Source organism: Ips typographus, linkage group LG8 (assembly GCF_016097725.1).
Source record: "Ips typographus isolate SLU linkage group LG8, UJ_Ityp_2.0, whole genome shotgun sequence".
In the NCBI taxonomy this organism is placed as follows: domain Eukaryota; kingdom Metazoa; phylum Arthropoda; class Insecta; order Coleoptera; family Curculionidae; genus Ips; species Ips typographus.
In genome coordinates, this window is record NC_138429.1 from 1,897,523 (window position 1) to 1,923,807 (window position 26,285).

Genomic DNA, 26,285 nt, shown 5'->3' on the forward strand with positions numbered 1-26,285 from the left:
CACCACTTAAACTGTATTGTCTAAATTATTGAAATTGTTCACAGTCTAAACTACTTTTTATGATCACGTGACTGTTTTAACAGGTTATTTGCTTTTACAGTGTTGCAAGCTCAAAAATTAGATTATCAAAGTTACGTGACATGTCTCTTACATATTTTCAAGTTCTGTAACTGCCTAAATTTGATTTAGCCAATTTTCAACGATTATACTACATTTTAGAAGACACGTGACTGATCTTGACAGGTGTTTACTGACGTTTACAGTGTTGCAAGCTCCGAATATGGCATTATCAACGTTACGTGACGTCTATTTAAATCTCACTTTTTACAACTGTCTCACTTTGATTTATCAAATTTTCACTGCTTAAACACACAGTTTAAACTACTTTTTATGACCACGTGACTGTTTTAACAGGTATCTACTTGCGTTTGCAGTGTTGCAAGCTCAAAAATTAGACTAGAGATGGGGAGAAAACTATAAAAACCTTGGGCCTAAGAGTTTTTTCGAAAAAACCCGGTTCTTTCATGTTAACCCTACTTTATGGTATGGTCAACTGTCATAATGGTTTAATGGTTAAAAACCCATCTCTAAATTAGACTATCAAAGTTACGTGACATGTCTCTTACAATTTCAAGTTTAGTAACTGTCTAAATTTAATTTACCAAATTTTCAACTATTATAGTGATTGTATTATATTTTAAAAGTCACGTGACTAATTTTGACAGGTGTCAAGTGATCTTTACAAAAGCAGCGTACTGAAAGCTGGTTTTTTGACCAGTCACAAACTACCCACTGTGCTGTGATGCTGCACATGTTGACCTAAACATGTTAGAGTAGGAAATTAAAATTTATTTAATTTTTTAATTGATAATATAACTTAAGTGTTCAAAACCGACTATCATTACAGTGCCTTTTCGAAAAATTGGTTAAAACTGTCTACTTTGGCTTTCAGTAGTAATGGACAATCCGACTAAAATGCAATTAAATCTCAAGCAAATTTCAACTTTATAACAATTAATTTTTACTGTTACCTTTAAGTAAATATCTTCGGATGTCTCTAGGTTAGAGGGTTATTTAACAGTGCAATCGGCTAATAAAATGCTCGCAATTTCCAACCAAATTTCGCCGAATTGGTCATAAACTCGCATTGCGCTATCTAAAGTGCAGTCTTGCATGCTGTTCCTTCGTACCCCTTCAGAAATTGGTGATAAAAGGTGTGCTTTAGATCGTCAATTGAAATTGCCCGGCTATAAATAGGAAATTGTTTATAAATGGAAATTTTAATTTGACTGGGTAGCACGTAAGGTTCAACAAGTACAAATTATGCACTGAATAACAGTGATCAATTATTGTAATAAAGCGTATATTAGGTGGTAGAATCGCACTTCTTTAATAATTAATAGTTCTAATAACAGTTTAAGTAATGTTGCTGCAATAAAAATCTATTTTATTAGCACTGATTTACATGAAAATAGTTTGTTCCGTACATTATTTGTTTTTCAGTGTACTGGTTTAATCTTGCTAAATATGGTGAAATCCGGCTATCAAAACGTTCCATTACCATTTTTTAGCAGTCGCCTAAATTGATGATTTTTAACGTTTTATTGAACATAAAACTATTTCCTTGTGACTTGTTGAAGGTATAAAAAATGCAATAAAAAAACACAAAGGTTGCATGTATGGAAATCGTTATTCATTAAAAAGTTTATTAATTCTTTAAAGGTGGTTTACATCTTAATTGCCTGACCTTAGCATGTTATCGTCTTCATCAAATTGTATAAACAACTCGGTAAAATTACTTTTTTTTTGTATTTTTGACCGTGAATTAATTACCAGATTTAATTAGACTAAAAATGTATAACGCAACTAACAATAGTGTCAAACTTTTCATGTACTCAGATAATTAATCTGGCTGTACACACAACATTTCAAATTAATTTACTAATTTATTGTTAACCGCAGCCATAAATAATCGTGTTTTTTGTAATATTCAAATTTCTGTGTCTGAACGTATAAAACCAATAATTAATGTTACTAATAGTATTTGCTAAATCATTCAGTATAATAAACATAAAATACCGGTTATTAAGTTGAAACAATTTCCAGAAATTGAGGATGTTGTTTGATCTTTGTAATTTATCAATTAATAAATAGAAAGGTGTTTTACGTGATCTCGCTTAAAAGGTTTTTCCATTTAATTTTTTGTTTCGAGTTGCGGATGCCTACGTGTAGCAATTACGGAAAAATCGTTTTTTTTTTTTTACACTAATCATGTTCTCCAGCGGGATCTAATAAGCGGCACTTGCGAAGATATTCAAACTCGTGACTCTCAGTCCTGAAATTTTCATAATTGCCGCTCAAAACGTAATTCCCAGAAACCGGAGGCGCACTGCATTAACAATTCCCTCTGGGCTATATTACCCATTACTGGCTAATCTCGAGCCAACGAGTTACACATCTCATCAAACAATCATATTCAACGTTTGACAGATCGATGAACATGTAAATTTCAACTATACAGGGTTTTTCAATGAAAAGTAGCCACCTTGAATATCTTCCAAAATAATTTATCTATTAAAAAATGCTAAGACACGTCAGGGGGACATCTTTTTACGTAGGATTTGAATTTCTGCCATCAGCCCCTTTGCCGCCATAGCCACCCCCACTAAGTTTTCAAATGGCACCATACCCTGTGTGGCACATCGTTGGAAAGGGTATTTCATAAGGAATTAATTGCACTATTTTATTTGTACATTTGCTTTGAATTGAGACCAAACAAAAAATACGTTTTGTGTTTATTTTTTGTTAACTGCAGAAATAATAGCAAATAGCGGTTATCATTTAATTAATGGCTCAAAATAACCTCCGTTAACTTCCATACAATAATACAAGCGACTTTATAAGGACTCTAAGGTCTGCAATATTGGCCTGCTGTGTTGCATAGACTTTAGATTTTAAATGCCCCCATAGAAGAAAGTCCAACGAAGTGAGGTCGGGTGATCTCGCAGGCCATTCCATGGGACCACGTCTACCAATCCATCTTCCAGGAAATCGATTGTTCAGATGTTCTCGAACGGGAAGTGAATAGTGTGGAGGTGCACCGTCTTGTTGGAAAATTAGTTGATTTTCAAATAAATTTTCATCATTTTCTAGTAGCTCTGTTATGGTCGGATCAACAGTGGTGTCAAGAAGCTCAAGATAAGTAGCGCCATTTAAATTACCGTCAATAAAAAACGGACCAACGATGTGGTCTCCTAAAATACCTGCCCAAACATTAAGTTTTTCTGGATATTGGGTATGAGTTTCCCTAAACCAAATGGATTCGTGTCTGACCAATACCTACAGTTATGCCTGTTCACTTCTCCATTCAAAACAAACATACACTCATCACTGAAGCAAATATTGTACAACAAGTTCACGTTGTTTGTCAGATTAGTAGACACAAAATTGTAGTCTTCTATCATAGTCATCTTCGTTTAATTCCTGAACCAATTTTACCTTGTATGGATGAAAATTGTGTTTTTTTAAAATTCTCCATACACTGCTTGTCGAAACACCCGATGCATGGGAAATTTCATTTAAAGACTGATTATTATCCATTGCAACGTGTCCCAAAATAGCAACTTCAATTGGTTCATTAACAATTTGTCTTTCAGGTTGATGTTTTTTGTTTGTCACTGAACCAGTTTCCATAAATTTTTGCATCAACTATTTTGCAAATGTACAATTTCTATTCTTTCGGCAGTCGTGTAAACCACATTGACAATGTTCCTTCAAAACGAACTTACAAGTTGACCGACTGAGGCAAAAACATGAAAAGGAAAACAGGTAGTGTTATCAGCAGTTTGACCAAAATAACAAAAAAATGTTTTTATTTTTTTTTGGTCTCAATTCAAAGCAAATGTAAAAATAAAATAGTGCAATTAATTCCTTATGAAATACCCTTTCCAACGATGTGCCACACAGGGTATGGTGCCATTTGAAAACTTAGTGGGGGTGGCAAAGGGGCTGATGGCACAAATTCAAATCCTACGTAAAAAGATGTCCCCCTTGCAATCTTTGTTGACGTGTCTTAGCATTTTTTAACAGAGAAATTATTGTGGAAAATATTAACCCTGTATAATCAACCTGAGTTTTGCACGTTTTCGAACAATTATTTTAACACATCAAACGTGTATGCAAAACAATGAAATCTCCGTGCACGAGCAAACAATAAAACTGCACACCTACGGCGATAAGTGTTTTTTCTCTCTCATTTCCATTAACCACAATTAAGTTGTAAATAACGCAAATCAAATAAATCACAGAGATACCACTAACTAAACTGCGACAGTTATTAATTTCCGCTTTGTTAAAAGCAAAGTAAATTATTTAATCACGGTTTTTGCGGTTTAGGTCAATTACACTAATTTACGTACAATATATGGCCTAAACCGTTTCGAAATTAAATTGTCTAGTTCAAGCCTTTCCAAGAGGCATACAATGATTACCTTGCCCGGAGCTACGTTATATAGATAATAATTTAAAAGATATTTATTTATTGTTCTTTGATAACGGTATGTAATTAGTAGATTCCGGATTCAAAAGCACTAAAATCGTGAAAAAAACGCTTAAAAAGCAAAATAATTTTTCTCAAAAAAACCTTTAAAAAACCACAAAACTCTTTCAGAGATAAAAAATGTTTTACTTTTTTTGAGTTCAACTTCTAGAACTGTTTCGAAGCTTTCAAACTGCTTTACAAGCATATGGAAGATTTTATTTTTTAGAGTGTTCTAAAAGCTTTTGCAAGCTTCTAGGCTGCTTTGTAAACTTTTGCAAGGTATTTTAGAGCTACTATAGTGTTTTGGAATGTTTTTACATTTTTTTAGACTACTTCAGGAGCATTAGGAATTTTTTTGGTCAGTTTAAATGTGTAAATTGATACTTATACATTTTGCAGCATGTTTTTGTCGTTTAGAAGCCTTCAATATTTCAATATAGCAAAAGTTATTATTACCCCTTAGGGTCCAATGGCCTAGTGTGCGACATTACAGAACCAATAAGATAAGATTAGGGAGTTAAAACTTAGTAACAAATACCTTTGAAAATGCCCTTCAAGACAAGTGAAACAAGTTCTGGACCTAGTTGAACATAACCTCATTTTTGAGGTAGTTAGACAGGTTAAAATTTACTTTACTATAACTTAACATTTGCCTTAGACGTTGAAGGCTATTCATAAACAGACATGGTCAATTATTTCTTATTTTTAACCCAAGTAATGTCTTCGGTGTCTAAGGCTATTGTGGTCTAATCAAGACGACAGATTTAAGTTAAGCTTGACCAAATATTGCACTTAAAATGTCTAAAGGTAGAATTTGGTCAAACTTTTTTACGTTAATAATTAATTAACCTCAAAATTATTTCAAAACTAAGGTTTAATAGAGCAAATAGTATAGTTTGTTTAATGAAAATGTGAAGTGAATAAGCTAGTTGACAATTCACATTAAGTAAATTTAATATGTCTTGAATTGAAAGCTGGAATTTTCGTTATCTGCATAGTTTAAATTTTCGGCAATTTTATATTACATTTTCCTTGGTTATTGCATGGAAATTCGCTAAAGTATGCAAATTATATTGAGGAATCGAACAATTACTATGGAAGCTTTAAACTTTCCTAATTACATACCTGAATCGTTTTTTGATTACTTTTGTTTTGCTAAATCAATATTCTAGGGTCTAGACAAAGATAGACTGTGCCAAAACGGATGTGTCATCGATTTGACAGTTCAAGTTACATCCGTTTTAGTCTAAAAGTCTAAAACATTGATTGGAAATGTAGAACGTCATTGACATTACATGTTTTTTATTTATCTAAATTTGTTAAAAAGCACAATAATATGTAATATTATTACCTAATTTGGTAGTTGAGTAGTTTAATTGAACTTGTTATTAAAAACAGATTTGGTCCGAGAATTTTTGACTAATATTCGCGGATGTGACCGTATAATAAGTCTAGCCAGGAAATAATATTTATATAATTATACTTGTAATGGAATGGCCTGCAAACACTTGAGCTAGTTGGTCCATCCACAATTCTATTAATATTATAAATGGGTTCTGTTAACGGAAACCCAACTATCTGTGTTAATAGTTTCCGACAATCTGCCCGAGATAATTGTGCCATAATATAATTGGACAATTATCTCCATTAGTTCGGCTAAATTCGCAAAATACATTTTCGTACAAAAATGCTTATATTGTTTATTATTAAATACAGTTTAATGAGGTTTGTCTCAAATAGATTAGTAAAAAGTAGAAAAATTTATCGAAATGGTAGTGCTAGCTAAAAGCTTAAAATGTTCAAAAGAAGATTGACACGTGACTGAATCACGTACACAAATGTGTTTATAGTTCGTTTTTTCGAAAATGAACGAACCTAACCTAACCTTGCAATAATTAGGAACAAAATTAAAGAGACAGTTTGGCAGCTGTGTAGAAATATGATCATCCTTCGTTCTAAGTAATTTGAAGAAACTGGTAATTTTCAAGAAAGTGATCAATTTTGCGCAATTACAAAAATTTGGAACAAAATAGGTACAATTTAGCAACAAATTATGCCAAAAAAACATTCAAAAAATTTGGCTTTCTTAAATTTGCTGTGTAGACAGTTATTCAGCATCTTTTGTCTTCCTGAAGAAATAAACTCTGTTGGTAAAGTAAGTAATCATTCCTTTTAATTTGCCTTTAACAAATCTGACAACACTAGAGACTTTCACGAAATGAATAATAGACATTAATTGAAACATTGCTCAACGGTAAAAATAAAATTAATATACCCTAAAGGAATTTTCATTAATTTGATTGATTGATGTTCATTCGTTTTGATACAATCACTTTACGTGATTGCTCTAGACGTTCGGTTTCTATTTGAAAGACTTTTTAGAGAGCTTTTTTATACACAATCAAGTCCAGCCTAAACAAATTGGTTAGAACATATGTCCTGGAAAGTACAACAAACAGCAAACTGGTTTAAACAATGTTCAATGTAAGAAAATCTGTAAATCCTTGAAACTAGGTAAGCAAAACTGGTAAATGGTTCTTATGTTATTACCAAGAACATTCATTCAAAATTATTTTTGTTGCTCTCACATTGAAGGATGCTTTAAAATGTAACTCACATACCTGTGCATATAACAAGTACCTAATAAGTTTACTGTACTAGAAAGCACTGGTACTTACCATTGAGTATAGTGTTGGAGTAAAATCATCCCACTTCAAAGTGTTCAACCACTGTTGAGTCAGATCCGATTTTTTGTAAAGTAAAAAACTGACACGGTTGGGCTTTTTCCTGAATTGCTGTTACAATGCGGCTTGAAAAACTTATGAACGACAGCAAACAAAAATAACTTACGCAAATAACCTCAAGTTTTGATTTTAAACCGTAAAAATTCATCTAATCCTCAAAAAACTCAATTTCCACAGTACAAACAAACGCAAACTGTCACCACCATTTCCGCCATATTGGAATTTTTGACAAGCACTTTCTAGTATAGTAGGCGGTGCATTAATGCAAGATTTTTCAATTGTTTTACTTTAACGCACGATTTTATCATAGGCGGCCAAATACGCTCACAGTATAGTTCCATCCTTCTTAATTTGTATTAAAGAGAGAGGAATTATTAGTTGACATACACCATTACCGACAGAAGTAACTGTCACCTGTCACTGCCATTGTCAAGGGTGCCTATGATTTCGGTTTGCAAAAAATTTTTCGACAAGCATCTTCTAGGCTTTCTAGTATAGTAGGCGGTGCCCTAACGTATGTTATTTACAATCTGTCATCTGATCAACTTACTTAAAAAACGAACCGGTGTCACGTGACAAACTGTCAAATGAATTCACGGAGTGTGCACCGTTAATATTTCTGAACGCGAAGTTTGATATTACAAATTGTGTCATTTTGACAGCAGAATCAGATTTCCAAAGTGAAAATTTACCAAACTAAGTACACCATGGATTTTTTCTGATTTTTAATTTTTTTATTTTGAAAATTGTTTATGAAAACTGTCAAAATTGCCAAGATCATCTTCGAAACCGTGTCAGTTAGAGCAAAATGGACGTCAGGTTCGTGTTTCCCAATTAAAGTAAAAAAGATCTAGAAATATGGCCACTGTTAGTATAGTAGGTCCAAAAATTTCAAATTTGAATCAAGATTTTGTGTTGTTTTTCAAAAAATCGTTCAAAAAAAGCTATCTGATCACGTGACGTTGAGCGGGCAGGCATAAATTGCACCGTTTGGCCGCTAGAGGTCATAAAAGTTGACTCTAGAGTTTTTTGAATATCTCAAGAATTTAGAAGTCTAAAATGTTTGCTACAAATGCAAAACATCACAAAAAATGTTGAGAACTAATCTAAGACATAAGTAAATTTCAAGGTGACGTCACAGTTAATATCGTCACTGCCACTTCTCCTGGGATAGAGTATAGGTGAGTATTAATCAAATATACAAAAAACTGTTTTTTGTGTTCTAGGCTAGAAGTAGATAAATACGTAGAAAAAGTACTTAGGCTATTACGCACTTCATGATGGAAATTTAGTGTTAACTAACCTAACCTAACCTAACCTAACCTAACATACTTTAAGTCGAGACAAAAAAAAAATTGAGAGAAAAAAAAAAGTCGAGAGAAAAAAAAAGTCAAGAGGAAAAAAAAAAGTCGAGACAAAAAAAAATGTCGAGAAAAAAAAAAGTCGAGACAAAGAAAAATGTCGAGAGGAAAAAAAACGTCGAGACAATAAAAATTTGCCAAAATTGCACTTTTGACAAAAATTGAATTTTTTTTTGACTTTCTGAAAAATCGTAGCTTTTTTATTTAAATTCGCAGGAAATTCGTTCTACGCCATTCGAAAAAGCATAAAAAATACAACAAAATAGGTTAAAAATGGCCTCTGTAGCTCCTCATGTTACCGAGATATTGAATTTCAAAAAGTACCTAAAAAACCTCTCTACTCTCTAGTACAAGTCAATTTTTTTGAAAAGTAAAAAATTTTAAAGTGTTTTTTTTGTGCTTATTTCACCTAATTTAAGGTTCTTTTGTATAATTATCAATAATCAAGCTTTAATCATTAAATTTTAGGTCTGACATGTAAAACACACTTGGAGTGAAAAAATGACAGTTTTAAGCACATTTTTGGAATCCTCACTAAATTTCCTATCCAATGAACTAATTCATGATGATGAAAAATTCGTATTCGTGAGTAATAGCTTTCATTACATGCCAGTTTAATAATATACTATTTCTGATATGCAAAAATTACAATTCTTTTAGATAATGCAAATGTCAAATTTTACATAAACTGGTTAATATCCCACAAACGGATATAGATATGTAAATGACGTATGTCCAGAATTTTGAATTGGAAAAATATGAAAAATTGAAAATATTTCAGACTGCCTATTATCGATTTCGGTATACTAGAAAATGTACAGAATTATGGGGTTTTTCCATAATGGATTATTCTGTATATAGGGTGTAGCAAAAAAAAATCAATATTACAACAAATAACAATACGCCAATCAAGAAATCTAGTCACATGGAAAACTGGCGTTTCAAATGATTCACTCATCATCAATTTGTTGCATTCTTTTTTTAAACAAAATTAACGACGATTATCAATTATTCCTTTCACGGTTTGTTCGTCTGGTCTGCACGTCGAATCCCGTGTAAATGTTAAATATAAAAGTTACACAATTCAAAGGTGATCGAAAGACTTTTTTTTAATACTTAATTGCTTAATTGCTACTCTAATCTACTCTCTCGTAATTGACCGTCAAATCACACTTTGAAAATTGGGTCAAGTTGTGAAAAGTGGAAATTTTCCATTAAATGTGACTGCTTTCAGTATGCAAATTATGTACTTATTATGATAAAATTGTAAGGAAATTTCTATTTCTGAATATGTGGTTGGAGTGTGTAGTAAACAAAGAACTGAAAGAAAGCAAATAAAACTGGATGCTGGTAAATATAGTGAAACTGCTCTAATAATAGCTAAGGTCCGTCAACATACTTGACCACTAAACCGACCGAGCTATTTTCCACCACGCCTTTAAGTATGTAATTTCGATGTGTGTTTTTGTGCCTAATGGCTATCTATACCATCGATCGGCCAGTAAAACCATCAGATTACCAGTTACTTGACTTAAAAGGTTCGTAATTCGCAGTGAATTTCGGTAAAATCAGTGATCAAAATCTGTGTAGCTATTAATAATCGACGGGTCAGATTGAAAATCTATATCGATACGTGGTTTAGACTTTTACTCCGGCCGCGAGCGACCAATCAAATCTCTTGGCTCATCTTCCTTAAGTCAAACAAGTTCCATCTTCTTTCTCATCAGACCGAACAAATCGCGCGATTCAGCATCCAAATCAGCTTCAGTTTACCTGAGTCTGACCATTGCATTTTCAAAGCGGTTTAAAAAAGCTTGGCCTTTGTTGGCGATACTCATTTAACTGGTTCAAACACCGGAAAATACTTAGTTTTATATCGACATTTGAAAATCGGGACACAGTGCTATAAATAGTTTTATTTTAGTTAGTTATTTTCGCACCAAACCGCAACATTCGTACCAAATATTGAGAGAACTACCAAATGAAAAAGTGGTGGACGTTTGGGATACGTGTTTTCGTGCATTTGAAAAATCAAAAAATCGCAGAACAAACTATACAAAGTGAGTAAATTTTATTGTTAATTGTAAATATTTGGTATGAATAAGTTTTAAAACTCAAAACAAAGGTTGACGTCAATAGAGACGTCGAGGCCGAATAATTAAACTTAATTACGTATTATCAAAACTACTACTATCAGGTGTTTCCCGTAAAAACATTACCCATTTTAACGAACAAAAACCCATTTTATTTTATAATCAGCTAAACAATTAAAAAAAACTTACATTACATACGCTGCAACCTAACTGATAACAATAAATGACTGAAAGTATTGAAATGTTGCGCCAAAAACAGCAAAGAAATAATTGCATTTACCAAGAAAGTAAGTTTTTTTTGACAAATATGTGATTTAACTCTTTATACTTAATATACATTAGAAAGTATGTTGGATTATGCTCTCGTTTATTTTATATGCTTCAGTTGCAACAATTTTTTTTTTTGTTTCTACCTTATTAATGACAACAATAAGAAATTAGGTTTTTTGTTCAATCAATTCTAGAGCATTTAATTCTGTTATGCAATATTTAAGGTGGTTGTATACGTTTATTATTTATTATTAGATTAGTTGCACATTTTTGAAATTTTGTTTAACAAGAGTTAAGTTAAGTGTAGTTCAGACTGTGATTTTAATCGTATCTATTGTCACTGTCTTGACTTAAACTTGGTTTAAAGTATGCCGTGCAATACCCTGTAAAAGCATAATAAAACACGAAATAGAGTGATTTTTTAAGTTTTCTTAAAAGTGATGGTAACCATTTATTGGTAAGCCAGTTTTTCAGTAATCAAAAATAGGAAAAAGAAAGAGAATAAGAAATCCTAACCTAACCTAACCTAAGAAGATAACATTTGGTTATATTAGTAATGTTAACAGTGCAGTGAACATTTTTAAGCGTTTAAGAACAATTTTAGAATTTGCTTAACATTTAAAAAAAATCCATCCTTCTTGTCTTTTAAGAATTTTTAGACAACTTTATATTTCCAAGAACATTTTTAGAACTGCATATCTTGAGACAGTTCCAAACATTAAAAAACATTTTTTTATACAGGGTGGTCCAGTTTTAAATGTCAATAATTCACCAATCCATAGCCAATTAAAAAATAAGTTGACATTCATTATGTCATTTTCTTGAAAAGTGCTTCCTAAGGAAAATACAGTCCTTCAAATTTCTGTTTAAAAAATCGGTTTTTTTTTTGTCATAACTGTCAGACCGTTGGAGCAATATTGATCAAATTTGGAACAAGCACTTTATTACACGTTATTACGGTCAAAGACCCAAAACTAACCCAACCCAACTTAAAAATTGTCTTGGAAACGGAAAATTCACTTAAGAAGTTTAAAAAATATTATTGTAGCCAGTTTTCATAGTTTCCAGACAAACTAAAAGACTTTAGTTTTGAAAATTGAATTAGAAAAGATAAAAATTTCAGAAGCTTAAAAATTGTGTTTGTAACCAGTTTTCATGCAAATCGAGAGACTTTAATACTAAAAATTGACTTGTAGACATAAAAACTACTTTTTCAAGAATTTGTTCCAACAAATTCATACATTTAAACCTTAAAAATTGACTTGAACCCCAAAATGTGACTGAACTAATGAAAAGTGACATCAAAAGTTTAAAATTTGCATTTGAAGTAAGTTTTCATAATTTGAAGACAAATTTCAATATTTTAGTCTTGAAAATAGTCTTAAATGCAGGACATTGATATTAGATTCATGAAAATTGTCTTGAAAACCAACTTTTCGTCCTTTTTACTTTGCTTTTCATTTTCTTCGAATTCTGGACTATTTTTAGTGCTTCAAAACTGCTTTCAGCTTGGAAAATCGAGTTTCAAGACTATCTTCACCAAGTTATTGACATAGCAAACTTAAAAAACAATTTTTACATTCTTCATAGACTCAAAATGGCATTCCAAGCTTTGTCACTATTAAATCGACTTCTAGACACCTCAGTGATAAAAATTCGGGTATTTCTTAATAAACTAGACTGTTTTTAGTGTTTTAAGGCTGTTTTCAGTGCCTCAAATCGAGTTTCAAGACTATCTTTACAAAGTTTTTGACTTATCAGGCCTAAAAGCCAGTGTGTTCACTGACCATAGTCTTGAAAATGTTATTTCAAGCTTCTTCACTATTAAATTGACTTCTACACTCATAGGTGCAATAAATTGTAGCATGTCTAAGAAATTCAGACTGTTTTTAGTGCTTCTTAAGAATGAAAAATCGAGTTTAAGACTATTTCCAAAAGTCAAGTTTCTTCAGTAATAAAAGTAAAAAATGTTGGTACCAAATGCTACAATAATACGTCTTGAGAAGTAATTTTTAGAAATAAAATAGTCCGAAAATTTAATTTACTTCTAGACTTGTTGCCCAGTCCAGAAAACACACAAATTACACACACTTGTTGTACACCAATTAAAGTCTAGAAAATATACTTTTGGACTCTCTTTAGTCCTAGTAAAGTCAGTTCTAGCATTAAAAGTCAACTTTTATATTATTTTTAGTAGTAAAAAATGAGTTTCATGCACAATACAATCTTTGTCTTGATTTCCGGACTTTTTTTAGTTCTTGAATGTCAGTTTCAGACACTCAACCAGGATGGCAGTCTGAGAAAGCGAATCATAAGACCATTCCTAGTAGTAAAAAAGTTTTTAGACTATTCATTCAGTACAAATTTGGACTTTCACAAGTCTTGAATGTTGAGTTTTAAACTATAAAACGATTTTTTAAATTTAAATTTGTAGGACTGTATCTTCCCTAGGAAACGTTTTTCAGAAAAATGACATAATGCAAGTCAACTTATTTTTTGATTAGCTATCAAATGGTGAATTATTGACACTTAAAACTGGACCACCCTGTATTTTGTAGACATTACACACATTTTGAATTTTTTATTAAAAGTACTAAATTGAACCTAAAGACCAGGGTCGTACTGGAAAAATTTCAGAAAAAACCTAGTATTGTTAAACTGAAACAATCAAACAGAAAACACACTCAACTGATATAAAATGCAATTTGGGTATTTGGGCAGTTACGGACCTGACATTTTCACTGAAGTTACTCTGAATTGAACCTAAAAAGCAGGACCGTACTGGAAACTTCAGAAAAAACCCTGGAATTCGTTAAACTAGAATAATCAAACAGAAAACCCACTCAACTGACATGAAACAAAGTTTGACTCTAAACCTAAAGACCAGGGAAGTACTGAAAGTTATACAACAAAAAAAATGACATTCTTCAGCCTCTGGACGCCATATTAGATTACTACTTATTTAAAACGTTTTTCTTTTCCGAAATACGGTGATGATGATCTTAGTAATAATATCAAATGCTTCAGAGTTTTTTCGCAACTTTACCCCGAATTCAACCTTCCTGACATCTCAAATAAACGTGATCACCCTGTATAGAACTAAAATGATTTTTATTGATTTCATAACTGTCGTTTTCCTTTTCACAGGTTAATAGAATTTGATAATCGAAAACCAGTTTATAGACCAACCCTATTCAATTACATGTCCGATAGAAAGTGAAGAAACTTGTATATTGATGATATCACCTTATATTTTTGGGTTTTAGTATACTATAACTCGGTAAGTAAAGTTCAAATTTTGTGACCCACCAACTGACCAGATACAGAGAAAAATCCGGTTTTAGGCAGCGTAATAGTAGCGAATATTTATCATCACCTAAGTAAACCTGTATAGTGAGAAGTTAGGGCCAGTATTCGGAGTACTGATGGTTAACTTGTGCGAACAAAATTCTGTGGAACTGAATCGTTCTAAAAACAACAAAAATTCTCAATTAACATTTGTTAACGTTAAAGCGTTAATTCAAAACTAATTGCACACTGAACATAAGTAAAGGTTGTAAAACTGACCTTACTTTGTCAAAGGGTAAGGACAAAAATAATGCTACTTAGCTTATTCATTATTGATACAAGATACTAATGTTACTGCTATTTAGACACAAAATATGCAACCTTTGTATATTATCAGTGCTAAATATTATATCTGGATAAGTAAACTCACCCATTAATTGACTTGCTAATAACTCTCATGCTGGTAATATGAGCCAATCAAAACATAATAATTGTTTAGTAGCAGACATTAACCGAGCCTTGAAGATATTTCCACTTATACGTTATTGTTGCTGGGTATCTTAACAAACATAACAGTATACTTCTACGAGGACGTCCAACAAAAATACGACCTTAACAGGTATAAATAAAATAACGGTACTAAATCGTATAGGTGGTACGTGTATGTTCGATGATCTCGAGTGTGTCAACCCTGTATAAGGTTGAAATCATGTCAGATTCAATGTTCAGACAGAAATATGTTGTTTTGATTGGTTTTAGTAAAAGAATTGGCCCTGGAGTTTTATGGGTCGTAAACATTTAAAAACAATTTTGTTGTAAAACTACAAAGTTGGACCAATTTGATATTTACTTTAGTATGTTATTATGCTAATTATTAACACTCCTAATTTTTAATTAGCACAGTAAAAAGTCAATATTGATTGTCCAGTTTATGTATAAGTGGAATTATCTAGATTCTAGATATTGTTCTTAGTTTGTGAAAAAATGGCTTTTTCTCTGGTCTTTGTAATTTATTAGCCTAAGATCTGTCTAAAATAATTCTACAGAGTAATCGAATATTCTAAAAGCTGTTTTCTGTTTTTTTTTTCTAATTGTATGGCAATTTTGTTAGTCATTACTAAAAGACAAACAGAGCGTAATATTTAAATTATATGTTATATGATAATCCTTTGATTGTTTCCAGTTCCAGTTAGTAAAGTCAATATTTAAAAAAAAATTGTTGGAATTGTACCTAATACCAGTCAACTAATATGATTTGCCGTTAGTCTGCGACAGAAAAAAATCCACGATGGAAAATTTCGATCAAAACAAAAAATCTAAAATAGCTCTCCAATGAATTTCGATTATTCCTTGTTAAATTAAAATTTGACAATTATTGTCACGTGACGCTCCGTTGTTTACGATTAGCGCAGTCACATGCTAACTGTCAGATAAGAATAATAAAGTAGTAGTTTTAAAACTGAAAAGTCGCAGAAGTATGGATAGACATCCCATGATAGGAAGAGAGAACTATTGCAAATCAATTCTCTAGTCAAGCAAACTCAAATTTGACAATTATCACGTGACACTCCATTGTATACAATTAGCGCAGTCACGTGATAACTGTCAGATTGGTGAAAAGTGAAATAACTGAACTTAGTTTCTAATTCTTTGTCTAAAGTATTGATTTCCACTAACGTTCTCTTATCATTCAGTTTATACACCGCTTAGATTTAGGTAAAAGATCAGTCATCAATTGGAAAATCACCAGATTTAAAAACGTCAACTAAATTTTCAATTGCGACAAATCGACTAAGAAATTTGGCAAGTGGCAAAAAATTTGATCGGTCACCTTGGTAATTAGCCAAAAAATGTATGTTCAAAGCGGCCATATTTATTTTTAAAATTACTTTGTGCGTTCAATCGTTTACACGTAAACGTTTAATACCCCACTTTCGTCATTACACTTTATGTTTGTCTTTAACTAATACGGTTTCTATTTAATTTGCTTTAACAGTCACGAATTTCAATTGCGATACATGCGACCATACACGTAAATTTAATAATCCCTTGTTTGAAACTAGAATGCCAAGTTAGTAATTTAGTTTTTCTGCCAAAATGAGAGTATTAATCAAAGTGTCAAACCTCTTGCTTTGTCTGTCACTTTTTCCTTTTCACAAGTTTATGTAAATCAGTTTTAGAACAATATTTACGTTTAACCGTAATTCATCTAAATAAAACTAACAAAAATACTATTGTTTAGCTAAATAGAAAAGTACATTTACGTAAAAAGTAGAAAACATATTAGAAAGTCACGTTTCGTTTCACGTGTACCGTTTCGTTCGTCTATCCAAAACGTCTAAAATTTCGTTCTATTGTATCATTAAATAATTAAATATTGTGCTTACAGCTTTAGTTAAACAATTTGATTAATATTTGAGAACAAATTGATGTCAGAATTTTGCACACCATGAGCCCACACATTCCACAAATGATTTATCATTTGGAATAGAAAGTAAGTGTGCAAAAATATAATATTTTTCAAATTTCAATCAAACTTCTTTCGTGATTACATTTTAATTTATTATTTTGCCGGAAAAATTATGTAGTTTACTTTGAGGATTGTTATTCGATGTAATAATAATATCCACCCATTATTTTGACATTCGTCGCAAAATGTTATTTGACAGTTTGTATTTACATCTTAACCGAGCACCACATGTAACATTTGTGACACTTTAATACGTTTTTTATGTCACTTGACACTTGTCAACAGTCAAAACTCCTTGGAAAACAGATTTCTAATTGAAGTGAAGCAAAATTACCATTACAAAATAGCTCTACCGCTTAAATCGGACTTCCCAATGTATTTATAGTTCTATGGAGCAAAATATGACAATTGTGACGTAAGTATCAAAGTATTCCTCTACTCCAAAAGTGACAAATTTGGCTCCATGGAACTCTAAAGACTATTATACAGTGTGGTGGCCATTACTTGACATATTATAATTTTCAAATAGTGTTGTAAATTACATGTCCTGAATTGTTGCATTTATTAGCTTTTCTTTAGTATTTTCTTAAATTAAGTGACAACAGGACAAACTATTGCTTCGTCCTTTCTTATAAAGCAATCCCTTATCATTTTTTCCTTATCCTTCTTAAATGTGAAATAAAAACTAGACTATCCTCTACAAATTAAAGAAATATTCCACTGTACACTTTCATACATTTTGTTTTCTTGCAGGAAATATTCAATTAACATTTTTCTAAAGCTTTGCCCAAATGTTTGCTCGGTATATTTAGACTGTTACACGTTTCTTTGGTGTTCCAAGACGTGGTAATACTAGATATTTACGTCAACAAAGCCAATGTTTAACAATTATTTTACGCTTAAATTCTGCAAATTTTGTTATCGCAGGAAAAACATAAGTTTTAAATACACATTGTAGGACTCAAAATTTATTTAAATATATTCGAAAGATAAACGGTTTTACTCTATCATCTGGTTCCTACTAGATATCAGGTAAGAATTACCGTATTTTACCAAGATATTTCAGTGAAAATTTAGAAATTATGTAAAAAAGTTTAATTACGTATTCCTATACTGTCTAGTGTATTATTTATTTAGAACACACTGGTAGCAAACAGTTCTCTTGTAACGTAATAAAATGTTAATAGAGTAAACTTAAACAAATTAGTAAGGAGGGAAACCTTTCAATATTATTAATTCGAAAGGCTTGTTATCTGTCTTGGGGTCTATTAGTGTTGAAAAAGAGTGACTTTTCTAATACAACATGGCTGGTCAGTCTTATAAACGTTCTTTTCCGAGATTATACCTAAACATATTATTTTCAGGCTAGAGGTTTCCACAAACTGCCATCAAAATGTCGAAAGATACGAGCTCAATGATATGGGACTACTTAGTTTTCGTGATATTCGTTATCGCCAGTAGTTTTGTAGCAGTTTATTCTCGATTTTTCGGTCCTAAGGAAAAAACGAAAGCCGACTATGTGTTCGCGGCCGGAAAAGTCTCGATGGCAGCCATGATGTTGAGCATAGCTAGGGGAACTTTAGGTGTCCGATCGTTTCTAGGTAAGTGATTAGTAAAGTGAAATTCTGCCTCTAATTCATTGTATTTGTAGGTTATCCGTCTGAGCTGTTTTATAGAGGTAGTGCCATGTGGGAGACTTTATACGGAATGTTACTCGCTTACCCCATAGTCTGTTTCGTATTCGTGCCTGTTTACTTCAGTTTAGGAATCACCTCCGTGTACCAATACATTGACATGAGATTCAAATCCCGACTAGTCCGGTGTTTGGCCTCTGGAACTTATGTGATCCGACAAATGCTCAATCAGGGAGTAACAGTTTTTACACCGTGCGTGGCGTTGAACACCGTAATTGGAATACCATATTGGGCCTCTATTGTTGGAATCTCCCTCATCAGTATTGTGTTCAATCTTCTGGTAAGTATCTGGAAAAACAAAATATATTGAAATGTTGCCAGGAATTTCAATAACTTGAGAACAGTGTCACAAATATGCAATTTTCACTGCTGAAAAAGTGGGGAACGAAACAGAAAAATGTCATTACTTTTTCCTGCCCATTCCAGTACAGCTTTTAGTTAAATTGTAAGGTTTTTTCTGACCCAGCCTCTTTTCCATTAAGCTAATCCACTCTCGCTATATCTTTAAATTAATAGAAGCTTAATTACTATGCAAAGCTTTCCAGCTTGTGTATTCATTCACTTTGGGTCTCCAACAAATTTCCGTTCATCGCTATGTGCATCAAGACTCTGATGCACCGCATTATTTAATAACCTAAAGGCAAAGTCTGGCTATGTCGAAACAATCTAGACTAAACAAGCCGGAAATATTTTATGGTTAACTTTATCGTTTTAGGGAGGATTAAAAGCCGCAATTCTTGCTGACGTTATGCAGGGATTAACCATGATTGCCATTTGCGTGGCCATCATCATTCAGGGGGCAGTCGAGGCCGGAGGATTTGGAAATGTATTTACGGTAACTGAAAGAGATGGAAGACTTAATTTCTTTAAGTAAGTTCAACTTTTTTTATACGGGATTATCTTTGTTCCTCGCTCAAATATTCGCCAAGTAGGAAAATACTAGTTATTTTTAAGTACTTTGGCTGGTAAACAGAAAAGATTTCATAAAAGTTCTTACTAAAAAAATTCAGGATGTTTTGGATGTAATTTCAGAAACCAGATGCTTTTTATGTACGTCTGGTATACTGAGTGTCCTAGATGAAATTTTCGGTTTTTGTCACTTTAAATGTAATTTTTCATGCAGTCTTTTTCAAAAGGTTAAAGCCAATTTTCATCGCAAATATCTCCTCAAACAAGATATTTTTTGGATCACTATGTAAGTTTGGACAATACTTTCTCTAGAGAAAATTAGCAAATTATTGATCTTTTTACAAATATTTGTACAACATCCTAAAATATATGATCTCAAACCTTTATTATTATTTTTGTTGATTGCTTGCTACTAAATGTATGCTTTTGAAAAAGTAGAAACTTTAGGACACTCTAGAACTACGTACTTCTTAACTCATATTTCTTATCACTCAATTGTTATAATACAGGGTGGTCCAGTTTTAAATGTCAACAATTCACCAATCCATAACCAATTAAAATATTCAAGTTGACATTCATTATGTAATTTTCCTGAAAAGTGCTTCCTAAGGAAAATACAGTCCTTCAAATTTCTGTTTAAAAAATCGTTTTTTTTTTCTCATAACTGTCAGACCGTTGGAGCAATATTGATCAAATTTGGAACAAGCACTTTATTACACGTTATTACGGTCAAAGACCCAAAACTAACCCAACCCAACTTAAAAATTGTCTTGGAAACGGAAAATTCACTTAAGAAGTTTAAAAAATATTATTGTAGCCAGTTTTCATAGTTTCCAGACAAACTAAACGACTTTAGTTTTGAAAATTGAATTAGAAAAGATAAAAAATTCAGAAGCTTAAAAGTTGTGTTTGTAACCAGTTTTCATGCAAATCGAGAGACTTTAATACTAAAAATTGACTTGTAGACATAAAAACTAGTTTTTCAAGAATTTGTTACTACAAATTCATACATTTAAACCTTAAAAATTGACTTGAACCCCAAAATGTAACTGAACTAATGTAAAGTGACATCAGAAGCTTAAAATTTGCATTTGAAGTAAGTTTTCATAATTTGAAGACAAATTTCAATATTTTAGTCTAAAAATAGTCTTAGAGGCAGGACATTGACATTAGATTCATGAAAATTGTCTTGAAAACTAACTTTTCGTGCTTTTTACTTTGCTTTTCATTTTCTTCGAATTCTGGACTATTTTTAGTGCTTCAAAATTGCATTCAGCTTGGAAAATCGAGTTTCAAGACTATCTTCACCAAGTTATTGACATAGCAAACTTAAAAAAACAATTTTTACATTCTTCATAGACTTATTTCACTATTAAATCGACTTCTAGATACCTCAGTGCTAAAAATTCGGGTATTTCTTAATAAACTAGACTGTTTTTAGTGTTTGAAGGCTGTTTTCAGTGCCTCAAATCGAGTTTCAAGACTATCTTTACAAAGTTTTTGACTTATCAGGCCTAAAAGCCAGTTTGTCCACTGACCATAATCTTGAAAATGTTATTTCAAGCTGCTTCACTATTAAATTGACTTCTACACTCATAGGTGCAATAAATTGTTTCACCTCTAAGAAATTCAGACTGTTTTTAGTGCTTTTTAAGACTGAAAAATCGAGTTTAAGACTATTTCCAAAAGTCAAGTTTCTTCAGTAATAAAAGTAAAAAATTTTGGTACCAAATGCTACAATAATAGTCTTGAGAACTAATTTTTAGAAATAAAATAGTCCGAAAATTTAATTTACTTCTAGACTTGTTGTCCAGTCCAGAAAATTGAGTTGTACACCAATTAAAGTCTTGAAAATATAGTTTTGGACTCTCTTTAGTCCTAGTAAGGTCAGTTCTAGCATTAAAAGTCAACTTTTATATTATTTTTAGTAGTAAAAAATGAGTTTCATGCACAATACAATCTTTGTCTTGATTTCCGGACTTATTGAATACCAGTTTCAGACACTCAACCAGGATGGCAGTCTGAGAAAGCGAATCATAAGACCATTCCTAGTAGTAAAAAAGTTTTTAGGCTATTCAGTACAAATTTGGACTTTCACAAGTCTTGAATGTTCAGTTTTAAACTATAAAACGATTTTTTAAATTGAAATTTGGAGGACTGTATCTTCCTTAGGAAACGTTTTTCAGAAAAATGACACAATGCAAGTCAACTTATTTTTTGATTGGCTATCAAATGGTGAATTATTGACACTTAAAACTGGACCACCATGTATAATAATCTATCCAGAAATTATCCAAAAAACGCACAAATTTAACAATAAAAACTTTTTAAAACGGTATTACTCGAAAAACTTATTGAGATTGCCAATTGGAAGAAACAGTAAAGTTTTAAATTTAACTTGACACTGACTTTCAAATTAATAACAGCCCTAATTGTTAGAGCGCCAAAACCTTACAGTGTGTATGGTACTAACTAACCGGTTTGTTATACAGGGTGTCTCTACAAAATGCTATGACATATTCCTGACACCACAAATATCCGAGAAACGAAACACTTTTTGAGCAGAATCAAATGTCGTAATAATATACAGGGTGTTCTATTTGAATTTCTTATTTCTATTAATGCAGTGATGATTCTCAGTCAGGAACAAGACACTTTTTGGTCACTGTGTAGGCTGGGTCAAGCACAATTGAATAAGTTATAATTTAAAAGGGCGATTCTTTATTAATAGGAAAAACTGACTTATCCAGAAAATTAATTTTCTATCTCTACAGCTTTGAACGTTTTCTGCAGCATCGACATGAGCAGTTATATTAATGGATGAGTTAGGAAATTACACTTTTTCTGCTCCTTCCGGCCATTTAACTTTTTAATAACCGATTTTATCTGATTTTCCATTATCAATTCGTACGCAGTTAACTACCAAACTTTTTATATTAAACAAACTGATAAATTACTATTGATAAAGCAGGAGATGAAGTTAATTTTAAACTTTTTCTTGTTTCAGCTGGAACTTGGATCCGACTATCCGGGTTACAACCCCTTCCGCAATATTGGGTCAACTTTTCATGTCCCTTTCAATTTTCGGATGTCAGCAAAACTTTGTTCAACGCTACTGTAGTATGGACTCTCAGAAAAAAGTAACAAAGTAAGCTTCGCGTGTACATTTATTTGTTTAGACTTTTAATCAAATTCGGGGCCCTGTCGGAATTAAATTTAGGTTTTTTTGTTCGCATCCTTGGGGGAAGGAAGCCCTGGCGTTTTCGATACAAACTTTTTTTTTAATTTTTATCCAGGCATTATAATCTGGAAAGTCGTTTATATTCAGAACAAAATTATGTATTTCTTGTTGCTTATTTTTAATGGTATTAGTCGAAAAAATGTCGCCATTTTATTCACATAAAAAAGGGGCCAACATTCAAATCTGATTACTTTTAGGACACTGATGTATAACATTCCAGTCATAACGGTGCTATTCAGCCTTTCTTGGGTGGTGGGAATGGTCGTTTACGCCGTTTACTCCATGTGCGACCCCTTGACATCCGGTTACATAAAAAAGTATGATGAAATACTTCCATTTTTTGTCGAAGACAGATTCAGCTACTTGCCTGGAATTCTCGGCTTATTTATGGCCAGTCTTTTCAACGGGGCCCTCAGGTAAGTCCATAATAAAACGTTTCACAATATTACTGCTAAAGGCAAAACGAGATAAATGTATTTCCTCTACTACTCGTCTTTGAAAAATGGTCTGTGTTAAATCATATAAAACAAATTTCCTAGCAACAAAGCTGAAATAGCCCGTATGTTTTTAATTTATAAAATCCTTATAACTACTAGTCAAACAAAGCCTATTGGCGAATTGATGATATGGGAATAATACACACAAATCATCGTTTGTGCTTTGGGTAAAGCCGGTTTAGAATATTGCCAGTAAATCACCTTAAAACCGTCTTTTTACAATCGATCTTCAATATTCGAACGCCCGCTCAGCCGGTATTTTATTCGAGAAGGAATATTATGCTCCAAAGGGATCTATTAGTGATTTAGGGACTATTGTCCCTAAAGAGCATTTTTTATGGGCCTGCCTTGGAAATACACTCGTTTTCAGCTTTTAGATTTCCTTTGCGATTTCTGGAAACAGCCTAACAGAAGCTTTTAGGAAAATCAATGTAGCAGTAATATTTGTGATTTGTTACGTTCTAAAGTGTAAATAACGAATATTTTTAGTTTGAACGTGTCAATTCTGAATTCGTTGGCCACGGTGGCTTTTGAGGACTTCGTACGCCCTTTGCCATGCATCAAAGAAATGAAAGATTCACAGCAACTGGTATGCATTAAAGTCATCAGCGTGATATTTGCTTTCATCATCATGGGAGTTGCCTTCCTTATTGGTATGCTTGACGGAGTAATCGAATCTTCTATGTTAGTAACATCAGCCACATCTGGACCGTTGTTGGGAGTATTCATCATGGCGATTTTAATTCCAGTCGCTAACTGGAAGGTAAGTTAAATAAGGTCAATTTCTTCCCGAAAAAAAGTATCAGTTTAAAACAAACTCCCTAAAACCTAAAAAAAAACACAGATTTTTGCACTTAGTTGACTAGTTTTAAAGTTTTCACCAACTTAGAGCCGGGTAAACGCGGTCACAAATGTTAGTTTCAAATTTAACTGTATACATTTCAGTTATCAGTTTTCAGTATTTCAGTTTTCTTATGGTCGGAGATACGGAATTTCCAAACTCTTCAAAAAAGATCGAATATCTCAATATAATAATTAAGTCACCTACTCATCTCAAAAAAAAAATTTGTCGTTAAAATTTTCACTTTCTCTTATACAGGGTGGTCCAGTTTTAAGTGTCAATAATTCACCATTTGATAGCCAATCAAAAAATAAGTTGACTTGCATTGTGTCATTTTTCTGAAAAACGTTTCCTAAGGAAGATACAGTCCTCCAAATTTAAATTTAAAAAATCGTTTTATAGTTTAAAACTGAACATTCAAGACTTGTGAAAGTCCAAATTTGTACTGAATAGTCTAAAAACTTTTTTACTACTAGGAATGGTCTTATGATTCGCTTTCTCAGACTGCCATCCTGGTTGAGTGTCTGAAACTGGCATTCAAGAACTAAAAAAAGTCCGGAAATCAAGACAAAGATTGTATTGTGCATGAAACTCATTTTTTACTACTAAAAATAATATAAAAGTTGACTTTTAATGCTAGAACTGACTTTACTAGGACTAAAGAGAGTCCAAAAGTATATTTTCAAAACTTTAATTGGTGTACAACTCAATTTTCTGGACTGGACAACAAGTCTAGAAGTAATTTAAATTTTCGGACTATTTTATTTCTAAAAATTAGTTCTCAAGACTATTATTGTAGCATTTGGTACCAAAATGTTTTACTTTTATTACTGAAGAAACTTGACTTTTGGAAATAGTCTTAAACTCGATTTTTCAGTCTTAAAAAGCATTAAAAACAGTCTGAATTTCTTAGAGATGCTACAATTTATTGCACCTATGAGTGTAGAAGTCAATTTAATAGTGAAGAAGCTTGAAATAACATTTTCAAGACTATGGTCAGTGGACAAACTGGCTTTTAGGCCTGATAAGTCAAAAACTTTGTAAAGAGTCTTGAAACTCGATTTGAGGCACTGAAAACAGCCTTAAAACACTAAAAACAGTCTAGTTTATTAAGAAATACCACAATTTTTAGCACTGAGGTGCCTAGAAGTCGATTTAATAGTGACAAAGCTTGAAATGCCATTTTAATTCTATGAAGAATGTAAAAATTGTTTTTTAAGTTTGCTATGTCAATAACTTGGTGAAGATAGTCTTGAAACTCGATTTTCCAAGCTGAAAGCAGTTTTGAAGCACTAAAAATAGTCCAGAATTCGAAGAAAATGAAAAGCAAAGTAAAAAGCACGAAAAGTTCGTTTTCAAGACAATTTTCATGAATCTAATGTCAATGTCCTGCATCTAAGACTATTTTCAAGACTAAAATATTGAAATTTGTCTTCAAATGATGAAAACTTACTTCAAATGCAAATTTTAAGCTTCTGATGTCACTTTTCATTAGTTCAGTCACATTTTGGGGTTCAAGTCAATTTTTAAGGTTTAAATGTATGAATTTGTTGTAACAAATTCTTGAAAAAGTAGTTTTTATGTCTACAAGTCAATTTTCAGTATTAAAGTCTCTCGATTTGCATGAAAACTGGTTATAAACACAATTTTTAAGCTTCTGAAATTTTTATCTTTTCTATTTCAATTTTCAAAATTAAAGTCTTCTAGTTTGTCTGAAAACTATGAAAACTAGCTACAATAATATTTTTTAAACTTCTTAAGTGAATTTTTCGTTGCCAAGACAATTTTTAAGTTGGGTTGGGTTAGTTTTGGGTCTTTGACCGTAATAACGTGTAATAAAGTGCTTGTTCCAAATTTGATCAATATTGCTCCAATGGTCTGACAGTTATGATAAAAAAAAACGATTTTTTAAACAGAAATTTGAAGGACTGTATTTTATTTTCCTTAGGAAGCACTTTTTAGGAAAACTTACTTGGCTATGGATTGGTGAATTATTGACATTTAAAACTGGACCACCCTGTATTTGGGGGTTTTACAATTCAATTTGGTATTTTCTTGGAAAGCATTTTTTGACCTTACTCGTTATTCCCCGTGGCTCTTCATTTCATTCCAAGCTATGAAATATTCCTTTTCTGCTATATAATGACTGTTGGGGGTTTTGCAGCAGTGAACTTGGTCCCACAATTGATTAAATCCTAACTAGATTGCCTTTTCAAATGCGCAAATCATTTATGCAGTTAGGAAGTTAGAATTAATCAGCCTAAGAAATTTGACTATGTATATTCAGGCTTGTGCCCCAGTTGTTACCTCGGGGAACTTTGGGGCCAAATAATTTAA

General features: G+C 32.1%; 1 protein-coding gene and 1 long non-coding RNA gene across 6 annotated transcripts in view; one reads left to right on the plus strand and one right to left on the minus strand.

Moving 5' to 3' along the window:
• The window catches only part of LOC145732960 (uncharacterized), a 49,554-nt gene extending 34,652 nt beyond the window's left edge, over positions 1–14,902 (minus strand). Inside the window, exon 1 of the long non-coding RNA XR_014179093.1 lies at positions 14,727–14,902. This is a non-coding gene — a long non-coding RNA (uncharacterized LOC145732960). The remainder of the gene's footprint in view (positions 1–14,726) is intronic.
• The window catches only part of LOC145732952 (sodium-coupled monocarboxylate transporter 1), a 32,279-nt gene that overhangs the window by 861 nt on the left and 5,133 nt on the right, over positions 1–26,285 (plus strand). Inside the window, exons 1-8 of one of the 5 annotated variants that reach the window (XM_081985514.1) lie at positions 10,060–10,183; positions 10,570–10,705; positions 18,131–18,367; positions 18,418–18,740; positions 19,176–19,330; positions 22,377–22,517; positions 22,808–23,026; positions 23,597–23,870. In XM_081985514.1, the coding sequence (XP_081841640.1) occupies positions 18,160–18,367; positions 18,418–18,740; positions 19,176–19,330; positions 22,377–22,517; positions 22,808–23,026; positions 23,597–23,870 (1,320 nt within the window). In that variant the 5' untranslated portion in view covers positions 10,060–10,183; positions 10,570–10,705; positions 18,131–18,159. Of the gene's footprint in view, positions 1–10,037; positions 10,184–10,236; positions 10,706–17,778; positions 17,799–18,130; positions 18,368–18,417; positions 18,741–19,175; positions 19,331–22,376; positions 22,518–22,807; positions 23,027–23,596; positions 23,871–26,285 lie in introns of those variants that run through there. The other 4 variants (XM_081985515.1, XM_081985512.1, XM_081985518.1 and 1 more) reach the window with 4 other exon arrangements.